This window comes from Platichthys flesus, chromosome 23, assembly GCF_949316205.1.
Source record: "Platichthys flesus chromosome 23, fPlaFle2.1, whole genome shotgun sequence".
In the NCBI taxonomy this organism is placed as follows: Eukaryota; Metazoa; Chordata; class Actinopteri; order Pleuronectiformes; family Pleuronectidae; genus Platichthys; species Platichthys flesus.
In genome coordinates, this window is record NC_084967.1 from 11,813,192 (window position 1) to 11,832,271 (window position 19,080).

The 19,080-nt window shown below is 42.7% G+C and overlaps 2 protein-coding genes across 2 annotated transcripts in view; both read left to right on the forward strand.

The window, feature by feature from the left end:
• The window catches only part of col7a1l (collagen type VII alpha 1-like), a 41,217-nt gene extending 26,466 nt beyond the window's left edge, over positions 1 to 14,751 (forward strand). The window contains 41 exon segments of the mRNA XM_062383377.1: positions 69 to 203; positions 369 to 500; positions 502 to 690; positions 842 to 949; positions 1,762 to 1,806; positions 2,043 to 2,114; positions 2,453 to 2,509; positions 2,925 to 2,978; positions 3,073 to 3,123; positions 4,226 to 4,279; positions 4,366 to 4,419; positions 4,506 to 4,544; positions 4,634 to 5,017; positions 5,102 to 5,245; positions 5,455 to 5,490; positions 6,138 to 6,164; positions 6,260 to 6,319; positions 6,563 to 6,688; positions 6,777 to 6,848; positions 6,979 to 7,014; positions 7,183 to 7,242; positions 7,432 to 7,476; positions 7,582 to 7,617; positions 8,456 to 8,491; positions 8,643 to 8,699; positions 9,029 to 9,100; positions 9,263 to 9,334; positions 9,424 to 9,459; positions 9,555 to 9,635; positions 9,730 to 9,783; positions 9,873 to 9,926; positions 10,005 to 10,067; positions 10,160 to 10,222; positions 10,330 to 10,446; positions 11,566 to 11,643; positions 11,890 to 11,943; positions 12,047 to 12,095; positions 12,397 to 12,594; positions 13,773 to 13,844; positions 14,325 to 14,501; positions 14,600 to 14,751. Of these exon segments, the coding sequence (XP_062239361.1) occupies positions 69 to 203; positions 369 to 500; positions 502 to 690; positions 842 to 949; positions 1,762 to 1,806; positions 2,043 to 2,114; positions 2,453 to 2,509; positions 2,925 to 2,978; positions 3,073 to 3,123; positions 4,226 to 4,279; positions 4,366 to 4,419; positions 4,506 to 4,544; positions 4,634 to 5,017; positions 5,102 to 5,245; positions 5,455 to 5,490; positions 6,138 to 6,164; positions 6,260 to 6,319; positions 6,563 to 6,688; positions 6,777 to 6,848; positions 6,979 to 7,014; positions 7,183 to 7,242; positions 7,432 to 7,476; positions 7,582 to 7,617; positions 8,456 to 8,491; positions 8,643 to 8,699; positions 9,029 to 9,100; positions 9,263 to 9,334; positions 9,424 to 9,459; positions 9,555 to 9,635; positions 9,730 to 9,783; positions 9,873 to 9,926; positions 10,005 to 10,067; positions 10,160 to 10,222; positions 10,330 to 10,446; positions 11,566 to 11,643; positions 11,890 to 11,943; positions 12,047 to 12,095; positions 12,397 to 12,594; positions 13,773 to 13,844; positions 14,325 to 14,501; positions 14,600 to 14,619 (3,369 nt within the window). The 3' untranslated portion in view covers positions 14,620 to 14,751.
• A 2,286-nt stretch (positions 14,752 to 17,037) lies between these two features.
• Positions 17,038 to 18,787, forward strand: ucn3l (urocortin 3, like). The gene is made up of 2 exons (XM_062383081.1): positions 17,038 to 17,237; positions 17,484 to 18,787. Exon 2 carries the CDS (start codon positions 17,494 to 17,496, stop codon positions 17,956 to 17,958), a length of 465 nt encoding a protein of 154 aa, XP_062239065.1. The 5' UTR covers positions 17,038 to 17,237; positions 17,484 to 17,493; the 3' UTR covers positions 17,959 to 18,787.
• Positions 18,788 to 19,080: the final 293 nt, after the last annotated feature.

Here is a 19,080-nt window from a genome sequence, read left to right on the forward strand (position 1 = left end):
GACGCCGGACACACACTTTGAGGTTGACAGAGTTTCTCCCTCCTGAATGAAAACTTCTCTTTCCCCAGCTGCCTTTGCTGAAGGCTTTGATCGACCGGCTGCTGCAGGAAGGAATCGAGGAGCTGCTTCATGTGCTCGGCACCGTCAAGAGCACTAAGGAAAAAACCGACACTCACACGTCCAACGTCATCACCGAGAGCAGCGTACGTAAAAGAAAGTGCACGTGTGAGAGTTTATTGATATCGAGAAGAAAAGTTCAGTACCTGTCGCAGCTTTAGTTTTTTAATGTGCCTTTGAAAGATGAGTAAAGAGTAAACAAGAAGAAATAAACTCTTGAGATTTCAAAAGTGCTTCTGTCGCCTCAACAGAGTCCGGTGAACTTTGACCTCACTGGCCAGACGAGGTCAGACTTGGACGTCACTGAAGACCCAGGTTTGGACGGAGGGATTCCAGATTCAACTTCAATCGTGAGTTACCACATCACACACTGGTTTCCTCCCACTGTTCAGATCGACACTGTTACTGACCCTCTGAACTCTGAACGTAAAGCAGGAACTGGAGAGGACTGAGACTAAATTGAACGGATCCAGATGGACCAAGACGGTGGATGGAACCAATGACAAAGTGTCTTCAATAAAAATCAATCGAACTGAAGTCAATTCTACTTATAATTCTACTGCGGCTCAGGAGGTGGGTCCTTTATCTTTTATAATAAACAATGGAGAAAAAAACATATTTAAATATGGTTTCAAATCATTTTACTTGATCTTTTGTATTTATCGTAGTTAATATGGAATTTAAACTGTATATGTAAATAACTTTATTAATCTGTGGATGTCAGACGGTTTCAGGAATAACTGAAACTGTGGTGGAGACAGTTCTCCTCACTCAGGACGACTCTCTGAAGAAGAGTTCAGGACAGAAGAAGAAGAACCGGGAACGTGGGAAGGTAAAAGTTGTAATGTTCGTTTTGTCATTGACGTGGTTCCCCCCTCACCAGTCCAAACGAGCATGAGACATCTCAGATATAACATAGAGCATAAAACACTTATTTTAACAAGTGTAGTTATGTTCCTCGATGTGTTTAATAACTTACATGTATATTATTTCAGGACCACGCCAGTATTTCATGTTTGAGCTCAATCTTACTCCCTTCCAAGTTTTAACTACAGCATGAAAATTAACTTTGAGACTTTTGTTTGACATCCTTCAGAGACAACCCCCTCTGTCCTCTGTATTACCTCGTAAAAAAGTCTCGCACCTCAGTTTTATGACTAATTTATTTGTTTATATATATATAAAGCCAATTTTATAAAACACAAAAAACTGATAAATACAACTATGAGCTGCTTGGAACAGAGCTTAGATAAGGGTATTTTATTTTATAGCACATTGGATCACAGTTAAACTTTATATTAATGTGCATTCAGCAACTAGAGACTATATCTAAAGCAAATCTGATCTATGAAATTTGCCAAAATGGTACAAATAATATAAAATTGTATTAAATGGGCTTAATAATTAAAAACTGCCGGTGTGGTCCTATAAATACATATATACCTTTTTATTTATTTTTTACTTGAACACAACTTTTAAACGTCTTTATTTAAAGGTGACATTTTTGACATTTATTAACTTCCCCTCTCATTGAATATCTTCTTAAACACACAGTATCAACTCATATTGATGATCAACAACCTCTGACGCATGGGAGATCTTTGTGTTTTACTTTCTCTCTCTGACTGTGAACTTCTTAACCAGGGCAAAGGAAATAAAGGACGACATAAGAGGCAGAGACACCGCCTGGTAAATGTCCTTCAAGGGGTCACACTAACCCCGGAAGACTTCACTTTCACTTTAAAAAATAATTATAACAAATTAACATTTTAATACATGACAAGTGGAATTAACCAGATATACATAAAAGCATGCATTTGTCTTATTCTCTTGATATTGAAAGTTCTGAATGAATTTGCTTTATAATCGCTTGTTTTCCATTTAATATCTTTGTGTAATTGTTGTTGTTTCCGTTTTGTCCACAGACAAGTGGCGAGCAGGTTGAAGAAGAAGACGAGGAGTTTTATAACGCTGAAGAATACGATGATGAATATGAGGTGGGCGGCTGTAAATGACTAATTCCCGCACTGTGGGAAAATTTAAGAGAATTGTTATGACATGGGCTTGTTACAGATTCGTAGCCTTGTGGGTGCCTTCCTGTTAACAGCCCTGTCAAACTCATTATCACCTTTCTTTTAGCCTTGATGGCAACAGCATCTCAGGGGACTGAAAAATGTCCCTGCCCACACTAAAACACAGAGAGTTGATTAATAACACGCCCACCACCTCAATTAATCACTGGGAGTGAATTGGTTTGCCATGAGAGTTCCGTCGTGCCATCCGCGGGGCTGGGAGCGTTTCAAAGTTGTAACGAAATTAACTTTTTTTTAAACAGGAAGAACTTTCCCCACACGACTCTACTACTCTACAGGAGAGCCGAGACAACAGAGAGGTCCGATTTCCACTAACATCTGTTTCAGCCGGACTGGGTTTAAATGTTCTGATTCATTTTTCATCACACACGTGCCATGTTTTTTAATATAAGCAGCTTGAAGTCCAAACATATAAATACCCCCAAGAAGGTGATGAAGCAAACATTAAATCTGGAGTTCAGACAATAAACACACAGATAGATGAGCAGGTGAAAGTAAACTATGCTTTACATGCTAGAATACTGCTAGACACAATAAGACAGGTGAGAATTGTCAACATACAGTCGGACAAAGGAAAAGAATGGGAATGGACTGAGTCGGGTGGGAAGGAGAAGAAAGGAGAGGATAGGGATGCAAAATAAAGGAGAGCTGTAACTGGATGGATTCAGATCTGCACATTTTCAAACCTCCACTTTTGATTGTTTTCCCCTCCAGGCCGCCCAGACAACAACAGACCCCTCGTCTCAACCCCTGGTGGATCTGGAGGAGGTACTGCAACGCCTCGCCTAATTGATGCTTATTGGAAATGTCATGTCAATTTGTAATGTACTCAATATATCTGCTCTTTATTTATCATGAGCAGGATGAAGCGTCTCTGCCTTCGCCTCCCCCCACGACAGAAGAACCAGACAAGGTACTGAGTTCTGATTTTCACTTTGCACGGCTTGAATCTTGCATGCGTGGGAATGCGATGCTCTTAATTAAAGAGGGCCTGGATGGTGATGAACAAGTGCTTGAACAAAGTGAAGGATGGTCTTCATTCCCTCTCTCCCACAATAAAGAAAATCCCATAAATAAACAAAAGGGGGCTTAGATGAAATCGAGAAAAAAAAGCACTTGGCATCATATTTCAGGATCTCTTCTTCTTTTCTGAGGATTTCACCAGTGCAAAATGGTGCACGTGTTTGTATAAGGCTAATGGACACAAACCAACACAGTTTATAATGATTTTCTATTTAACATGGAAACATCTGAAGCATGAGAAAGAGCATTTTTTTTAGCAGCATGCTTTGAAAACTAGATAATGAGTGAATTTACTGACCAAAACTTAAAAACAACTTTTCTCTCTCATTTTGTTTTTAAACAGGACTATACACTGACTATAGAGAGTTAATCATTCATAGTCAATCACACACTGCATGGAGGGTGTGAATAAAACTGAACTGTGTCGCTGGCGGGGAGCTCCTGAACCTGACCCGAGGTTTTCACTCAGCGACGACGTCACTCGCCCCCCAAAAAAGCCACGGCCATAACCTATGTATCCGAGCCTTTTTCTAGAGGCTCTAGAAATCCAGGCACCACCATAAACATCTGGAAACTGTGTTGAGATTGTTGTTATTCTCCAACTTGTTCAGTGTGAACACCAGTTCAGCCTTGACTTCACAGCTCCGTATTTATTAAGACAAACATTTCTCTTTAACAAAACACGGCTCAAACTTTATTTATTGAAATATGGGAGAAAAATGCTTGATTTTTTTATTTCCACAAAATATTCAGCATATTATAACAGAACTATATTTCATAGCCAGAACAAACACTATTTTCACTGGTGAAATCTTTCTCTGTAATATAAACATGTATCCTCCAGTAAAAACACGTTAAACAAACTGTCTAAGCAAGTCTGTGTTTTTCTTTCTTATCGTTTTGTTTTCCCGTCACACACATCAAACTACACAAATCATCACAACTGTTGCACTAAACATGATCTCGTGAACGTCTTGGGGGGAACTCGACAGGTGCCTCAATCTCAGCTGAGGGTGAGAAGAGGCGCCCCCTGGCCCGATTTCACTGTAAGTACCTGCTTTGTTTGCGTGTGTGCATAAAACAGACTAATAGTGATTTAAAAAGCAGGAGTAATAGTTTTTGTATATTTCAGGTGTTAATGCCAGGCGCCCCTGGTGGAAGGAATCGGTTCAAGGAGGAACACAAAGTAAATGATTCTTCTTAAAAAAAGAAATCAAACATGTGGATCAAATTGCACCTATGGTCATGGTCGCTCTTTTGTTTGAATTTCAGCATCCGTCCTCTGGAGCTGCAGGTTTCCGTGGCTTCAATGTAAGTCTGAACTTTAATCAACAACCCAGATAAAGATCATGAGCGTTAATCCATATCAAGATGGTGCCACTTTTTTTTTTATCCCTCAGAGGAAGCAGGAGAACCCTGATCTTCACAAACCCACCAGGAGAGAGAGGCAGGAGAGAAGAGAGATTGAGGTTCATGCAGATATGCAAGGTGGAGGAGGTAAAGAGACTAAAGAGGAAGATGGGGAAGAGTGGACGCTGGAAAAAGAGGAAGAAGTAGAGCCCGATGGATTAACCGAAACCGTCCCTGATCCGGTTTATGAGGAGGAGGAGGAGAGGAGCGGAGACTACGACTGGGATCCTGAGGAGGATGTGGATCGAGAGAGGGAAAGAGAGGAGGACCTGGAGAGGGAGAGAGAGAGGGAGCGGTTGGAGATGGAGCGAGAGCGAGAGGAGCTGGAGAAGGAGAGGGAGGCCGAGCTGGAGAAAATGGAGCGAGAGAGGGAGGCTAAGAAGGAGCGGGAGAAAGAGAAAGTGGAGAGGGAGAAGATGCTGGAGAGAGAGAGGGAGGCCGAGAGGGAGGGGACGGAGACAGAGGAGGGGGAGAGAGACCTGGACAGGGAGAGGGAGGAGTGGGAGAGGAGGAGGCAGGAGATGGAGAGGGGGAGAGCAGGAGGTTATGGTGAGGAGACTGGACAGCCTTACCCGTACCCTCCAGAGTATTTCTACCTGAAGGTGAGGACACAAAGTACAACTCAGGATTCTAACATTCAATGAAAATGAATCAGGTCAAAGCAGAATAAATGTAACTATATAAAGACATATTTCTAATTTAACTAAAGACCCAGACTTTAAACTATCTAGCTGTTTTTATTTACTTATATATAAAGCCCTTTATCTTTGTCGTTGTGAATTCATTTTAGTAAAATTTGACTCTTGTGCAGGGACAACCAGGGGAGAACGGAAAACCAGGACCAAAGGTGACTGAACACAAAAATAAATCTCACCATGAGAAAAGGTGGTGAGGTCGAATGCTCCACGTTTCTGTTCCCATCACTCTGAGTATTACACCATGATGAGCGTAGCTTTTTACTCATGCAGTCTGTAGCTTTAAGGTTAAAGGTTAAAGGTTAAAGGTCGCTCTTATCTTTTGACCATGTCTACATGTTTATCGTTTTATAATTTCCTGTGAAACGTAATGTGATCCCACTGAGTGGAAATCATTCCAACGTCATCCCAACATATAGCAGAGCAGGACTGACAGTCCCCGAGCAAAATGTGCCATAAAAATATCCCCCCCCCCCCCCCCCCCGACACACACACCTACACACGTTGCATCAGTAAACGACATCAGAGCTCGTGGGGGGGGGGGGGGGGCTCTCCTCTGTCATCTTGAACTGTCAGTGTCAACGCTTGTGATGTCCCCGCTGCTCTATTTTCAGTTTGACTGCCAGACAGTAGATCAAAGCAGACATTAATAATGCCCTTGTTGAACATGCTCACACGGCCGCTTATTCCTATTTAATAATTTTTTTCTTTATTTCAAACTCTTCTGTATATTTCTTTAGGCAGAGATGTGTTAAGGTGTGTTCTAACTTTCTGACACATTTCTATTCTCACTTTTCAGGGCGAAATTGGTGAATTGGGACAAAAGGTGAAAGTCGACTCACTACGAAGAATGTTTGATGGCTGATGTTTTCACGTGCGCTGGTCCGGTGGAATGACGGCGGTTTGTTTTTGTTTGTTCAGGGAGAACCAGGCACCGGCCACAGAGGACCTGAGGGCCAGGCTGGTCCTCCGGGACACAAGGTGACATGTCCGTCCTCAAAACATTCAGACAAAATATAAAGCAGCGATATGCTTATGACGTCTGCACTGTTTCAATTAAGTTCACTATCTTCCGTCTCATTCTGTGTGATTGGCAATTATTCAAGAGTAATAGAAGAGCTGCGCAAAAACAAGTGACCTTTACCTGAGTGTTTGTCTTTCAAACATTTTGTCTCTATCTCCCTCGCCTTGTCTCTCTCACTCCATTTTTCCGTTGGACCTCAGGGGGAGCCAGGTGAGCCTGGGCCTCCGGGTGCTCAGGGCATCCAGGGAATCCTTGGTAACACAGGCATCCAAGGCTCCCCGGGCCACAGGGGTCCGCCAGGGGATCCAGGGGAGCCGGGCAGAGACGTGCGTCATCATGTATAATTTTTTATTTGAACGAGAGAACGTTGTGTCACTGGGTGTGAAAGAGAACATTTTTTTTGTGTTGATGCAGGGCGAGCGAGGTAAAAGGGGGAAGAACGGATCACCTGGAGCTCCTGGACTTCGAGGACCACTTGGCCCTCATGTAAGAAAGAACAAACAGTACCAGACGTGTACTACTCCATTTGTATTACGTTGGAATTATTTTTCACATCTGAATACTGGCTGGAGATTGTACTTAATGATGTTTTTTTCTGCCATATTCTCTCATGAAGGGTCCGCCTGGTTTATCTGGAGTAAAAGGAGAAAAGGTATAATAACTGCATGTATGATAATTGAGTGGCATCTGCGTTTGATCCAATAATTTAATATAAGAATTTAGTTTTATGTTTGTAGCAGTTTTCTACTTTCATTTAATCTGTTCTGAGAGAAAGAAGTTTATGGTGACTTTATTTATTCTTGATTGTGTCTCTCATCAGGGGGACAGTAGTCCAGGAGAACCGGGTGCCAGGGGTTTGACCGGTTTCCCAGGCAGAAGGGTGAGCTAAGTGTCAGATTGAACAGAAACAGTTAGTGTTACAGTTCAGGATCATTAAGGATCCACTCTGGCAGTTGCATAAAATGTCTTACAAATTAAAAACGTTGAGGTAAATCATTGATTGTGTCATATTTTTGTCCCCAGGTCAACGCAATATAATCAAACGTAAATGCATTTTCTTTTCCTTCAGGGTGAAATGGGTCCTCTGGGTGTTAAAGGATCACCGGGACATATGGTAAACAACTAACAAGTCAAACCCATAGAAATAAGTGTAAAATCCTTCACTTGTGCACAACACCTAAAAACAAATAATCATTTCTTTAACTTTTTCTCCCACAAGGGTTCGAAGGGACTACGAGGCAGCAAAGGAGAACGGGTGAAGTTTTATTGAATATTTTAAAACTGACGTAATGGATGAAATACCGGCTACATGGGTTTTTATTTGTGAATGTCCTGTTTCGCCAGTATTTTACAACTCAGTCGCATTATACTTAACCTTTAAACCGAGGAACTTAACATATAACAACCACCGGGCGGTGCAGGAAGGACAGGAAGACTCTCATCAGTGGAAAAAGGCCTCGTCCCTACTTTTAACCCGTCTGACCCCTTTCATCACCCAGTACGTTCCACCGAGATACTGAGTGTTCTTCTCCAATTATTGTAGAAACCACTGCGCACAAAGTAGCATGAGAGTGCTGCTATTTCCGAGAACCTGGAACATCCTGGCCCTATCTCCCTGCGTGTCCACAAAGTACAAATCACTCACTATTACTGTTGTTTGCGTCGACAGCGTGTCCTGAGGCTGGAGAGGAGAGGCCAACGGCGGCATTTGACTGTCTAGGTGCTCTCGCAGACGCCTTTCATTTTCCAGAGATAGCAGTTTCTCATTCATTTTGAAGTGCCGCCAGGTCCGGGGCCGTGTCGATAGCAGTGATGTCAGTTGTCAGTCAGTCCGGCTTCACGTGCGTTTGTTTCCCTCTCGACTCGAGTGTCACCACCGAGATTTATTTATCACGCTCCTTCCTGTCAAATCAACCTTTCATTACATTTTATCAACGGCGGATCGCATTCAATTAGATTATATTGTTATGGAAAGGATGTAATAAAATGCCTCGAAGGAGGAAAACAATTTTCTTTGCGCATCAACATGGCAAAACAAGATATGATTTCATCTGTGTTGAAAGTCATTTTTTAAGGTTCCTGTTTCTTTTCAGGGAGATGCTGGGCTACCGGGAATCACAGGAGAGCGGGTATGATGGTTTTCATGTTGCTCCGTAGTTGTAGGTCTTTGTAAATCTACAAGTATATATTTCCATGTGAATCCGCATGAACTACTTTATTATTTGGTGCGGTTTTACATTTGTTTGCACCAGGAAGTCACTCTTGATTTCCGTCCGACAGGGGAGTGTGCTTCAAATCCAAGGACCTCGAGGATTTAAGGGAGTCAAAGGAATTCCGGTGAGATGACGAGACGTTGCACTATACTTTTATATTTAAATACACGGGGGAAAAGCTAAAACAATCAAATGCTATAGGTTGAATACTTTATTCAATCAGTAACAAATGCTCAAATAAATATTATAACTCAGTTGAGCACATACCTCCAACAAGGCCCAACTTTAATCCGATCAAGTTGCACCAAAATACACAAACAGATTCCTTTTTTCATCAAGACCCATGAATTAATTTCATGGAGCTGCAACACACACACAAAGTAATAATCTAAAAAAAAACACAGTAAACACCTACAAAGACGGATGAAGAGCTGAGGAGCTGGTTTGTTTCAGGGTGAGCGAGGTCCACCGGGTTTCGATGGCGACAAAGGAGAAAAGGGCGAAGACGGACCTCCTGGATTCAAGGTAATAAAACCTGAAGAAGATGAATCCTCCTGTGGAGACATTGGGAGCTCGGACATGACGAGATAGCGGCTCGGTGGCACTGATACCTGCCATGATGACGTCTCTGTCAGATAATCGTCAGCTGTAATACATCATTATAATGGAAGGATTTGTTTTTACAAGGGCTTGAAGGGGGACGCCGGCACCAAGGGGGCGTTGGGAAGGTTTGGAGCACGAGGACCTGTGGGGCAGAAGGTCAGTGATGTGTCATTGGAATACATTGACACTCCAGCAATTTTATTTATGTCATTAAACTTTTCAGTACGCTTCCTTCTCTTCTGCAGGGAGATCCAGGAGAGCCAGGACTCAACGGAGTGATGGTAGATCAGCCTTTTTTCAATTTACAACATTTGGATGCAAAATTCTACAGCATTAAATTTGAGGAATCACAAGCAGTGGTGTTTATGCGTGAAAGGGTCGCAGCGGGGATCACGGAGTGGACGGGGCCAAAGGGGACAAAGGAGATGTGGGACTGCAAGGTCAAAAGGGTGATCAGGTACGCGGAAGACAATGATCCGAGCAAACACCATCGTCTTCATTTTCAAATCTTCCTTATTAAATATCTGTCTGTGATTTGTTTGTTGTTACAGGGCGACTCAGGGGAAGCAGGGTTACCAGGAGCCAACGGGGAGAAAGGAGAGAAGGTGAGACGGTCGTTGTTTGTCCCCGTTCATTGAGTTGAACGTTGTTTATTTTATGTCGTCACATTCTGCCGTGTCACCTGCTTGTCCAGGGTTTCAGAGGATTACCCGGACGCATCGGGAATCCAGGCCTCAATGGAGAAAAGGTTAGACCTGTTCACACCTATTAAGATTGATGTGTTTGATGTTTGTGACACGGTGAACATTGTGTCTCTGCAAAACAGGGAGAAATGGGGATTCCCGGCGCCCCTGGTATGCCTGGACTGAATGGACTCACGGGTCGCAAGGTGAAGCCTTTTTCCTCCTCTCTTCCCCAAACACGTTCAGTGTTGTTATTTCTTTACTTTATATTTGTTGTTTCCATCCTGGCCAACTTCAGGGCGACAAAGGACAAGGAGGGACCAGTGGCGCTGACGGTGAACCAGGAGTGAAAGGGGAAAGGGTCGGTAAACTAACATCACTTTTCATCGACCAACTCATTCACGTGTTTGTATCTTCCACTGTGCAAATGAACCAGGGTGTGTTTTTTCTTCTTCTCGTTGAATTCAGGGTGTATCAGGGTTCTCGGGATTCCCCGGTTTTAAGGGTTCAGCAGGGAGTCCAGGCAGGGCCGGAGATGAGGGGCCACCAGGGACCCCAGGTCCTCGGGGGGGCGGTGGGCCTAAGGTACAGTATACTTACTGCCTCAATGTATTGACTGATGATATTAACTGATGTCTGTATGCTGCAGTGATCATGCATTGTTGGGCAGAGACTGTTTGGTTAACGATATTCCAAAGTAACACATTTCTAATACTGATATCCTAATGACAAACACATGTGATCGAGGTTTAATATTTTACAGTTCAACCATAAAATGTATTTTAAATAAGAGAAAAAAAGCACAACCAAATATATTGATGTAAGAAAATACTTTTTAATATATACTTTAAAGATGAATAGACATATATTCTGTGATTTCATAATAATTTTTCTTAATAGTAAGTCATGCAGGTGGAAATAAACACACACAGGATTCAGTCATAATTGGTTTTCTGGAGATACAGCAGGTTATTACCACACAACCGACGTCATTGGCTACCACAGACCTTTTCATTAGCTGATGAAGGAATGAATCAGCAATTCAACTAAATGGTGCAGTCGCTATATATCCACTTCTTTAACCAACACTGAGTTGTAGCAACATTAAAGCAATGGGGGTAATTCAGAAGCTACTATAGACATAGTACTCTACATATACTTACACCACAGATGAGACCCAATAGGCATCAGTACAGAAACATATATATAATAATTGAAGTGCATCTCTCACTCAGGCTTGTGTCGCACAGTCACATTGATGAACAAGTCTGACTCACAAGGAGAGAAGAACGAGAGTGTGACAGAACACGGAGAACACGAAGTATGAGCCGAGGCTGATTACAGTCATCACCACGTCTGTGTGTGGAGTGGCAGCATGTGGTCTGTGTGCTGCAGCAGAGACGTGTCATTAATTAACACACACACACACACACACACACAGGTTTATTTCCGTCTGCAGCTCTCAAGTAATATCTTACTCAATTAGCTCCATTCAGCTGCAATTACCAGACCCAGTTATGAGAGAGAGGGGACGGGAACCTCTAATGGAAGGATGCTCCTAATTGGTCGGTCTTTCGTACGTCATCAGATGAGCTGCTGGGGATTGTTTCTCGCTGACGTGGAAGTGTCGTACGTAAAGAATTTCGAAGCTACGATTTGTATTTATTGTCTCTGCGCTCTGTTTTTTTTTTTTTTGTCAAACAGGGGGAGAGGGGCCGAAGAGGAAAAGTGAAGCCGTGTCAGAGGGGAGCATCGGGGACACCGGGACAAAATGGACCGAGTGTGAGATTCATCAACACACTCAACAAACTGCACACATATAATACAGGAAGCCTGTTTTCCACTCGCTGTTGTCGTGTATTAAAATCTGGGAAAATGTCAAAAAATGCTACGTTGCTATATTAATGAACGTGATTAAAAATAGCTGGATCCTTCTCTTTATTCAAAATCGAATGGGTTCTTTGTGGGTAACTTCCCCTGTGTGGGTGCACCAAAGATACGTGTCAATGTGTGTTTTTTTCCTTATAGGGCATAGTTGGGAGTACAGGAGGAAAGGGGGAGAAGGGAGATCCTGGACTCTCAGTACGTGTTTAACACAAACACACACAATCACACCCACACAACACATGTTTATACAAATACAGACATTGTTATTCAAATTCAATCCTTGTGTTTCTCTGTCAAGGCTGAAGACGTGAAGGAGCTAGTCACGCAGGAGGTGGCAGATAAGTGTGGTGAGTGTATGTGTGTGTGTGTGTGTGTGTGTGTGTGTGTGTGTGGGTTTGTTTGTGGTGGCGCTCCTGTGGCAGCAGCATGGCACCAGCGTGTGTTGTGCCATCTGTTATGTTCTCTCGGAGGAACACGCTCCATGGTGCCAGCAGCAGCGGAGCCATTCACAAACACGAGACCGCAATTAAGTGGGACGTGTCACAGAGAATCCAGAGAATCCACGGGCCTCAAAGACACTCAGAGGTGTTTTATCTGTACTCTTACGTTGTGTTCATCCATGATCCTCCCGGTTTTATATCGTTACAGGACTGGATTACAAGTTCATGGTAAGGTCAGTGGATCCAGATGGAACAACAGCAACGACTGACAGTGAAAACGAGCCAGGAGATGTGGTGATCTCTCTCTCACGTGACGGAGAGGGGGAAGAAGAATATGGGGACAGGGCGGAGGACAGTCCTGCCCCTGGGATCCTTGGAGAAGAAGGGATGCTACCAAACCGCACTGGTAAACAAATACAGTTTCTACAGGTTTACAAGTTTCCTTCAACACATCATATCCCAGTTTGTTCTCCCTATGCCAGTATCTCCAGTGCTGCTGTTACTGGGGCCGTCAGCGTCAAGACAAGAGCAAAAAATCAGAAAGTGAAACAAAAGGTCATCATGTACCGACACAATATTCTAAAGAGCTCATTAGTGACTGAAGCCTCGGGGACATAATATCTGTCTGCATCCTGAGTAATGGTAGCTTCAGTGACCAGAAACCTAATCAAAGAGGGAGCCTGTCATTGCCCATCGTCAAAGTCAGCGTGATTATTGAGAAATGATGAGAACTCATCAAATTAATGAATGTTGCACAAGCACAGCGGGCCACACTCCAATATCAGCACATTGTTGCTAGAAGTTAAACTTACAGCTGAATAAGAATTGCCACTTGTACCAGCATCTTGACCCCCATTTCATATTTTATATAAAAGACTGTATATTTCTGCCAAGGCTAACGTCCTATCTCACCATGTTAAATGTTGTACCACCCCCCCCCCCCCCCCGACCCCGTGTATATTTTCATGAAATATGAGGAAAATTATTTTTGCAAAGTCCTGCCTACTGGAATTTAAACCTACAATAACTGACTTTTTGGGCCACTTGGGGGCAGTGTTAACAAGTTGTGAATGGAACCATCCATAACCTTTTTAACTTGATGTGTTTATTGACCAATCCAGTAATTTGCTAGCTGCATTTGATCAAGCTGCTTAAATGTATCCTTTTATAATTACAATGTACAGTGATATTTTTGATTTTTCTGGTTTTAGCAACAGCAGGTTATTGTTATAAAATAATATTAATGACCTGTATTCATAAAGCACCTGCAGTTACTAGGGGCTTTGCAAGTTAAAGATATAAAATTGAAGGCAAACAACAGGAAATGGTTAAAAAATAAAACAATAGAAAAGCAATTTGAAGGTTTCCCGTTATTATCTCATACCGAGATTTTACATTTACAGAAGGTTTGCATTCAGACATTTAAAAACATGTGAATAGATGCTGCAGCTCTGCCCCTGTCCCTCACCTCCATCGCTCTCTCATTATGATTCGAGATAAGTCAGAATGTCACCAGCTTCTTCTTGCTCCCTGACAACTGAATCTACCAGCGTTTAAATTCGCTCTCATTGCTTCTGGCTTCAGATTCTGTTGATGGAGCGACGGCGGAGTGGAGCCAGAGGAAGAAAAGAAAAGTATTTGGAGAGAACGCAGCTGGTGAGTGGCCAAGACAACTCATTTTCTCCTTATCTCTCTGCCTCCTCTCTTCTTTCCCCCTCGTCTACTTGCTTCTGTGTCTCGAGTCTCCAATTTTATTGGTTGTTGTCTCTCTCTTCGTATTTCGTGTATCATCTGTGAGTAATGAGTTGAGATTATTGAGAGCGCAAGGTGGGAGAGAAAGATAAGAGCAGAATTTTTTAATCCATGAATGTTTGACTGCCTGTTATTTTCTAAAAAAAAATATCCAGTGGAAACAGATCTGAAGTGCAGCCGAGAGTTTGGTGATTAAACCTTTTGTTTGCGTCAGAGCAGAGGACAATAAATAAAGCTCCCACCAACTCAGTTGATGGCTAATATAATTTATTCTGCACCTGAAGTTTGGGGAAATTGATTAAATCTACAGTATCTTAATTTGAAAAACAGCTACGACTTCATTCCTCACTTTCTCTCCTGTCGTGTGACGTGCAGCCTCGGCAGCTGACCGCTGTCTGGAGCCCATGTCAGAGGGGACGTGCTCAGAGTACGTTCTGCTCTGGTACTTCCACCGGCGCTCGGGGGAGTGCCGGCCATTTGTGCACGGCGGCTGTGGCGGCACCCGAAACCGGTTCTCCACCAGGCAGGAGTGTCAAAGCTGGTGTGGGAAGCAGAGGACAGGTAGAGCACACACTAGGGAGCAGCGGGTCAGATTGATAAGACATCTAACAGTGGAGATGCTGAAAGATAATATCCTGTTCCTCTCTCCACTTCCACAGGCACTGAACCCTGGAGATGAAGCCAGCCACCCAGGACAATATCCTCATTATGTACATAACTGTGTAAAATGTGTTTTATGTTGCTTTTATTTATACATTCTAAAAGCTGTGTCTCGATGTGTTGTATGGATTCAAATATGTGAATGCTGAAAATGTTGCAATTATATAAATGTATATGAAATCCTTCCTGTATTGTCGTGCTCGTCTCTCCCCTGCCCACGTCGTTCTGCGGTTTCTCTTTATATAACACTCAGTCACCTTTCGCCTGTGTCTGTGGATTGCCCTCCATCCTGTGTGGTGTGAAAAATACGATTGCTGGTGAAGCTGACTGCCTGCTGCCTCCTCCACCGCTACATATGTTCCTTTGGTGGGGGGTGTTATGGGTCAGGCTGGGAGCCAGACGAGAGGCCGACGGGGGGGCCCAGCGAGGGAGAACACGCAGGGACTGGTTTCGAGACCGCCGCAGCAGTGGCAGGGGATTCCTGCGTGGGTGTGGATGTGGGGGCAGCACGCGTTGGAGGGTTTAGTTTGTTTCTTCTGGCAGAGCGACACAACACGACTAAGAGGAACCGTTTTTCATTGGTTGATGAAAAATGCAGCAGTGTCTCAGTTCAGGCTGAATTCTCGTGACAACAGTCAGGGTTGTAATTTAGCATCTGCACCAATTCTCTTTAGTTCCCCGTCTTGTGTGAAATGACTCTGGCAGAGACAAGTTTGAGTTCATGTAAGGCTTTATTCCCTGAGCAATTTTTCAGAAAGTAGAAATTCCTGGATCAGCACCAACATTTGATGGGTTCTTCCCTGACACATAATGTATCCTTCCAAGTTTCGTGATGATCCATCCATCAGTCTTTATGTTACCTTGCCTTTAAAACAAACCAATAAATAAACTTACAGGAAAAGCCAAAAACACAAATTCTAAAATCTGTCATCTGAAATTAAGTTGGCAAAAAAGTTTCAGGTTTTGAGGTCATGATACCAGGGACAGTGAAAGTTTTAGTAAATGCTCAAATGTCTTTGTATGAAATGAAGAATAGAGTCAAGAATATATAAAAGATAAAAATACACCTTCACACATACCATTATTTCCTTGCTAGACAGGCATGAACGTGTGATTTTCGTTCCATTGAGGTTGAGGAGGGGAGATTATTACTCCACCTCAGAGTGGGAGGACATCTCATTACACGTTGTGTCACTACTCCAGCTGTGAGGACTCAGTCATATTAATCCTACAACCAAGTCGCTCATTAGACCCGGACCCAACGCTCCACCTCCTTGCTCTTTTCTCCTGACTGACATGGAGCATCACTGCGGGTGGTGCGGGTGTGCGTCGCACAGACAGGCTTAATTATTAACTTTGATTCAAAACAAGATGTTCTTTTGATAAGTCCCATTTATTTACTCTTATGAAATCAAGTAACTGCGTATGCAACATGAAAATCATACACACGGGATACGATTGTCAAACACTAACGTTGCATGGTGTCATTCACGCACACTGAATGACTGTTTCTATGAGTTACACAGAGTTACTGTGTAGTGTTACTTCTTAGAGTGTTGTGTTAGTGTTTAGTGTTGGTTTGTATTGATAACAATACACACCAACTGTAATAAGTTGGTGCACACTGTAATAACATGAGTTAAATACATTATGTTTTTCTTTTCAGTATTTGTGAAGCAAATATCTACACACCCTTCTTATAAACACATGTTAAAAGCATCATATTCGCAAGTGGCACCAACAATTTCATTATAATAAAAATCATAAAATCTTCACATAACTCTAACCACATTATTCATTATTAATATAAATACCAACTAACTGATCCACTGACCAATGCATCTTATTTTGAGTTTGTACGTTATTGTGAAAATGTTTGTGGAAAGAGTTCCTAACATTGTCCCATGGAAACATATCACATTGATACATGGAGCTGTCCATGGTCCTGAATGGCAGCTCAGTCTCACTCTGGATCATGACTCTGCTTCTAATATAACATTGATCTGGTGTGGTACTGTGTAGTGTTAGTTCTTAGTGTGTAGCTAGTGTGTAGTGATAGTGAGTAGTATTAGCGTGTGGTGTTGGTGTTTATTGTTAACTTAAAGGAAACTTCTGTAAAAACATACAAACAGTAAAACAATTCACCTGCCTTTACAACTAAACAGTTTGTGATAAACAAAACCTTTTCTTTGTGTGTGTGTGTGGTTGTGTGTGTGCGTCGTGAAGCCTCGTGTTCACCAACAGGTCACATTTACCAACTTGCCTTCCCCTCTAGTCTTCCTCCACCTCTTCATCACCGCAGCTCAGCCAATGGGCGCAGCCTCTCCTCCGTGTGAACCAGCATGGGGATGACGTGTTTGCTGGCGTAGAGCTGCGGTTCCTCGGCTGCTACTAAATGAATGCATGGTGGGGATGGAGGAGCAGGACGCACCGGCGGTCAGACTGTGCGCACTGCTGACCTCCCCGCGCACACACGCACACACACAACCACACACACGCACGCACACTATCACACAGCACAGGATTTGTCATCGTCACTCCTGAGGATTTCTTGCCTGTTTGGGTTTTCGTTTCTTTGCCGGGAAACGCAGAGGTTGACATCTGCAACAGTTTTTTCTTACTTACAGGACACGAGTGGTAAGTTGGGAAGTTTCTTGTACATATTTTTGAGCTGATTATATCATATCATCTAGAAATAAGAGCCTAGTCCTTTAGATAAATGGAAGAAAGTGTTTTTTTCTGCTTTTTCTGTGCGTAAATGAACAGATTGATAGACTTATATGAAAAGAAAATGTTCCTTTTTAGAAAATATCCTTCTCATTCTTCAGAGTAAAACACAATACAAAAAAAAGTTAATGTTTGTCCTCCACCCTCATGTCCCAGGGGAGCCAGCATGCTGTCCTCCCTGAAGACCCTGCTGCTGCTCTCGGTCCTGTGCGCACCGACCTCCAGCCTGTGCCTGCGCCTCTACCACAGCCGCTCCGACCTCCTGTGCACCAACCAGCTAGAGGAGCCGGGCTACTCCCCCGTAGAGGACTGGGGGTCCCTGCTGCAGTCCGCGGAGTACCTCTCCTCCTCCTCCTCCACCTCCTCATCCTCTTCATCCTCCTCTGGCGAGTCCGGCCGCGGCAAGAGGACCTCGAGTCCCGCAAACTACCGCTTCGTGAGCCGGACCAAGCTCAGGGGGCAGATGCTCCGCAACAGCAGCAAAGGGGACCGCAGGAGCAGACTGACCCTGTCCCTGGACGTCCCAACCAACATCATGAACGTCCTGTTCGACGTGGCCAAGGCCAAGAACCTGCGCGCCAAGGCGGCCGAGAACGCGCGTCTCCTGGCGCAGATAGGACGGAGAAAGTGACCGTGAAGGACACAAGTTTGATTCTAACATGACCAGTGTGCGCATCGTTACTCTGCTGTAATCGATTACTTCTTATTCACTTTTTAGTGTAATTGTATTGGTCGGATTCTGCGGGGCAATGGTAGATTACATATTTCTCACATTCCAGGTAAAATAAGTATTTCTTATGTCGCGATTACTGAAAGTTCCAAATCACATTAAAGGTATTCTTCATCTTTTTTTTTGTTGCTCCAATCCAGAATAGGGACAATAATAGTAATAATAATAACAATGATAGGGGATCTATTATAACAGATTAGACCTTGGGACTAAAAGTTTGATGATGATTCAAGATTCAAACTATAACATATATACAAACTTTATGAAAAGTTGATTAGTCGATATTCTTTGCTGCAAATTTCCAAAACTATTTATACTGAACTTATATTTTTTTATGTTTTATTTGTGTTATAAGAAAATCCACTTTTTTCCATTTTCAGTATCTTGAGTCAAGACAGAATAAGATCAAGAGCAACGAGGTCATATCTGGATGAAGATGATAAAGATGATTTCTGCGGAGAAAATATTAGAGACGTGCAGATTCTCTCACTCTGCAGCAGACAGCTTTCAATTCTGCAGAGAGGATTTCATATTATTATTATTATTATTAATATTATTATTGTTATTATAGCGGTATATGATAAACCTTGGACTAAAACACAAGAGCAAGATATCACCTGCTTTTATTTTCCTTTTGCAAATGACCAATGTTGCATAATCATAACATTACATTTAGGAGGATTACATGTTTTTTCTCTTTTCTGCCTCGTACCTGATCATTTGTTGATCAGAAATTGTGTGAAACCCACAAACCAACCAACGCATCATGAAACACAGTCAAAATGCAAATGCATGGGAATGTATGTGTTCATCAGATGTCTGTTATTTTTATACAACTCAAAATAAAGGATTATTTTTCCTCAAATAAAGCAATGAAAAAGAAACAATCAAATGTGCCCTTTTTATGCAGCGTTATGAAAAATCAAATCATATTTTCACTTATTAGTATTCCTTTAGTGTCCATGACGCTTGAGCCTGAACAATTGAGATTAATTTAACATATTTGTATTAATATATAAAAGT

Excerpts from the sequence above, each read along its gene's own strand:
- ucn3l (XM_062383081.1), top strand. The coding sequence starts at position 17,494 with ATGCTGTCCTCCCTGAAGACCCTGCTGCTGCTCTCGGTCCTGTGCGCA.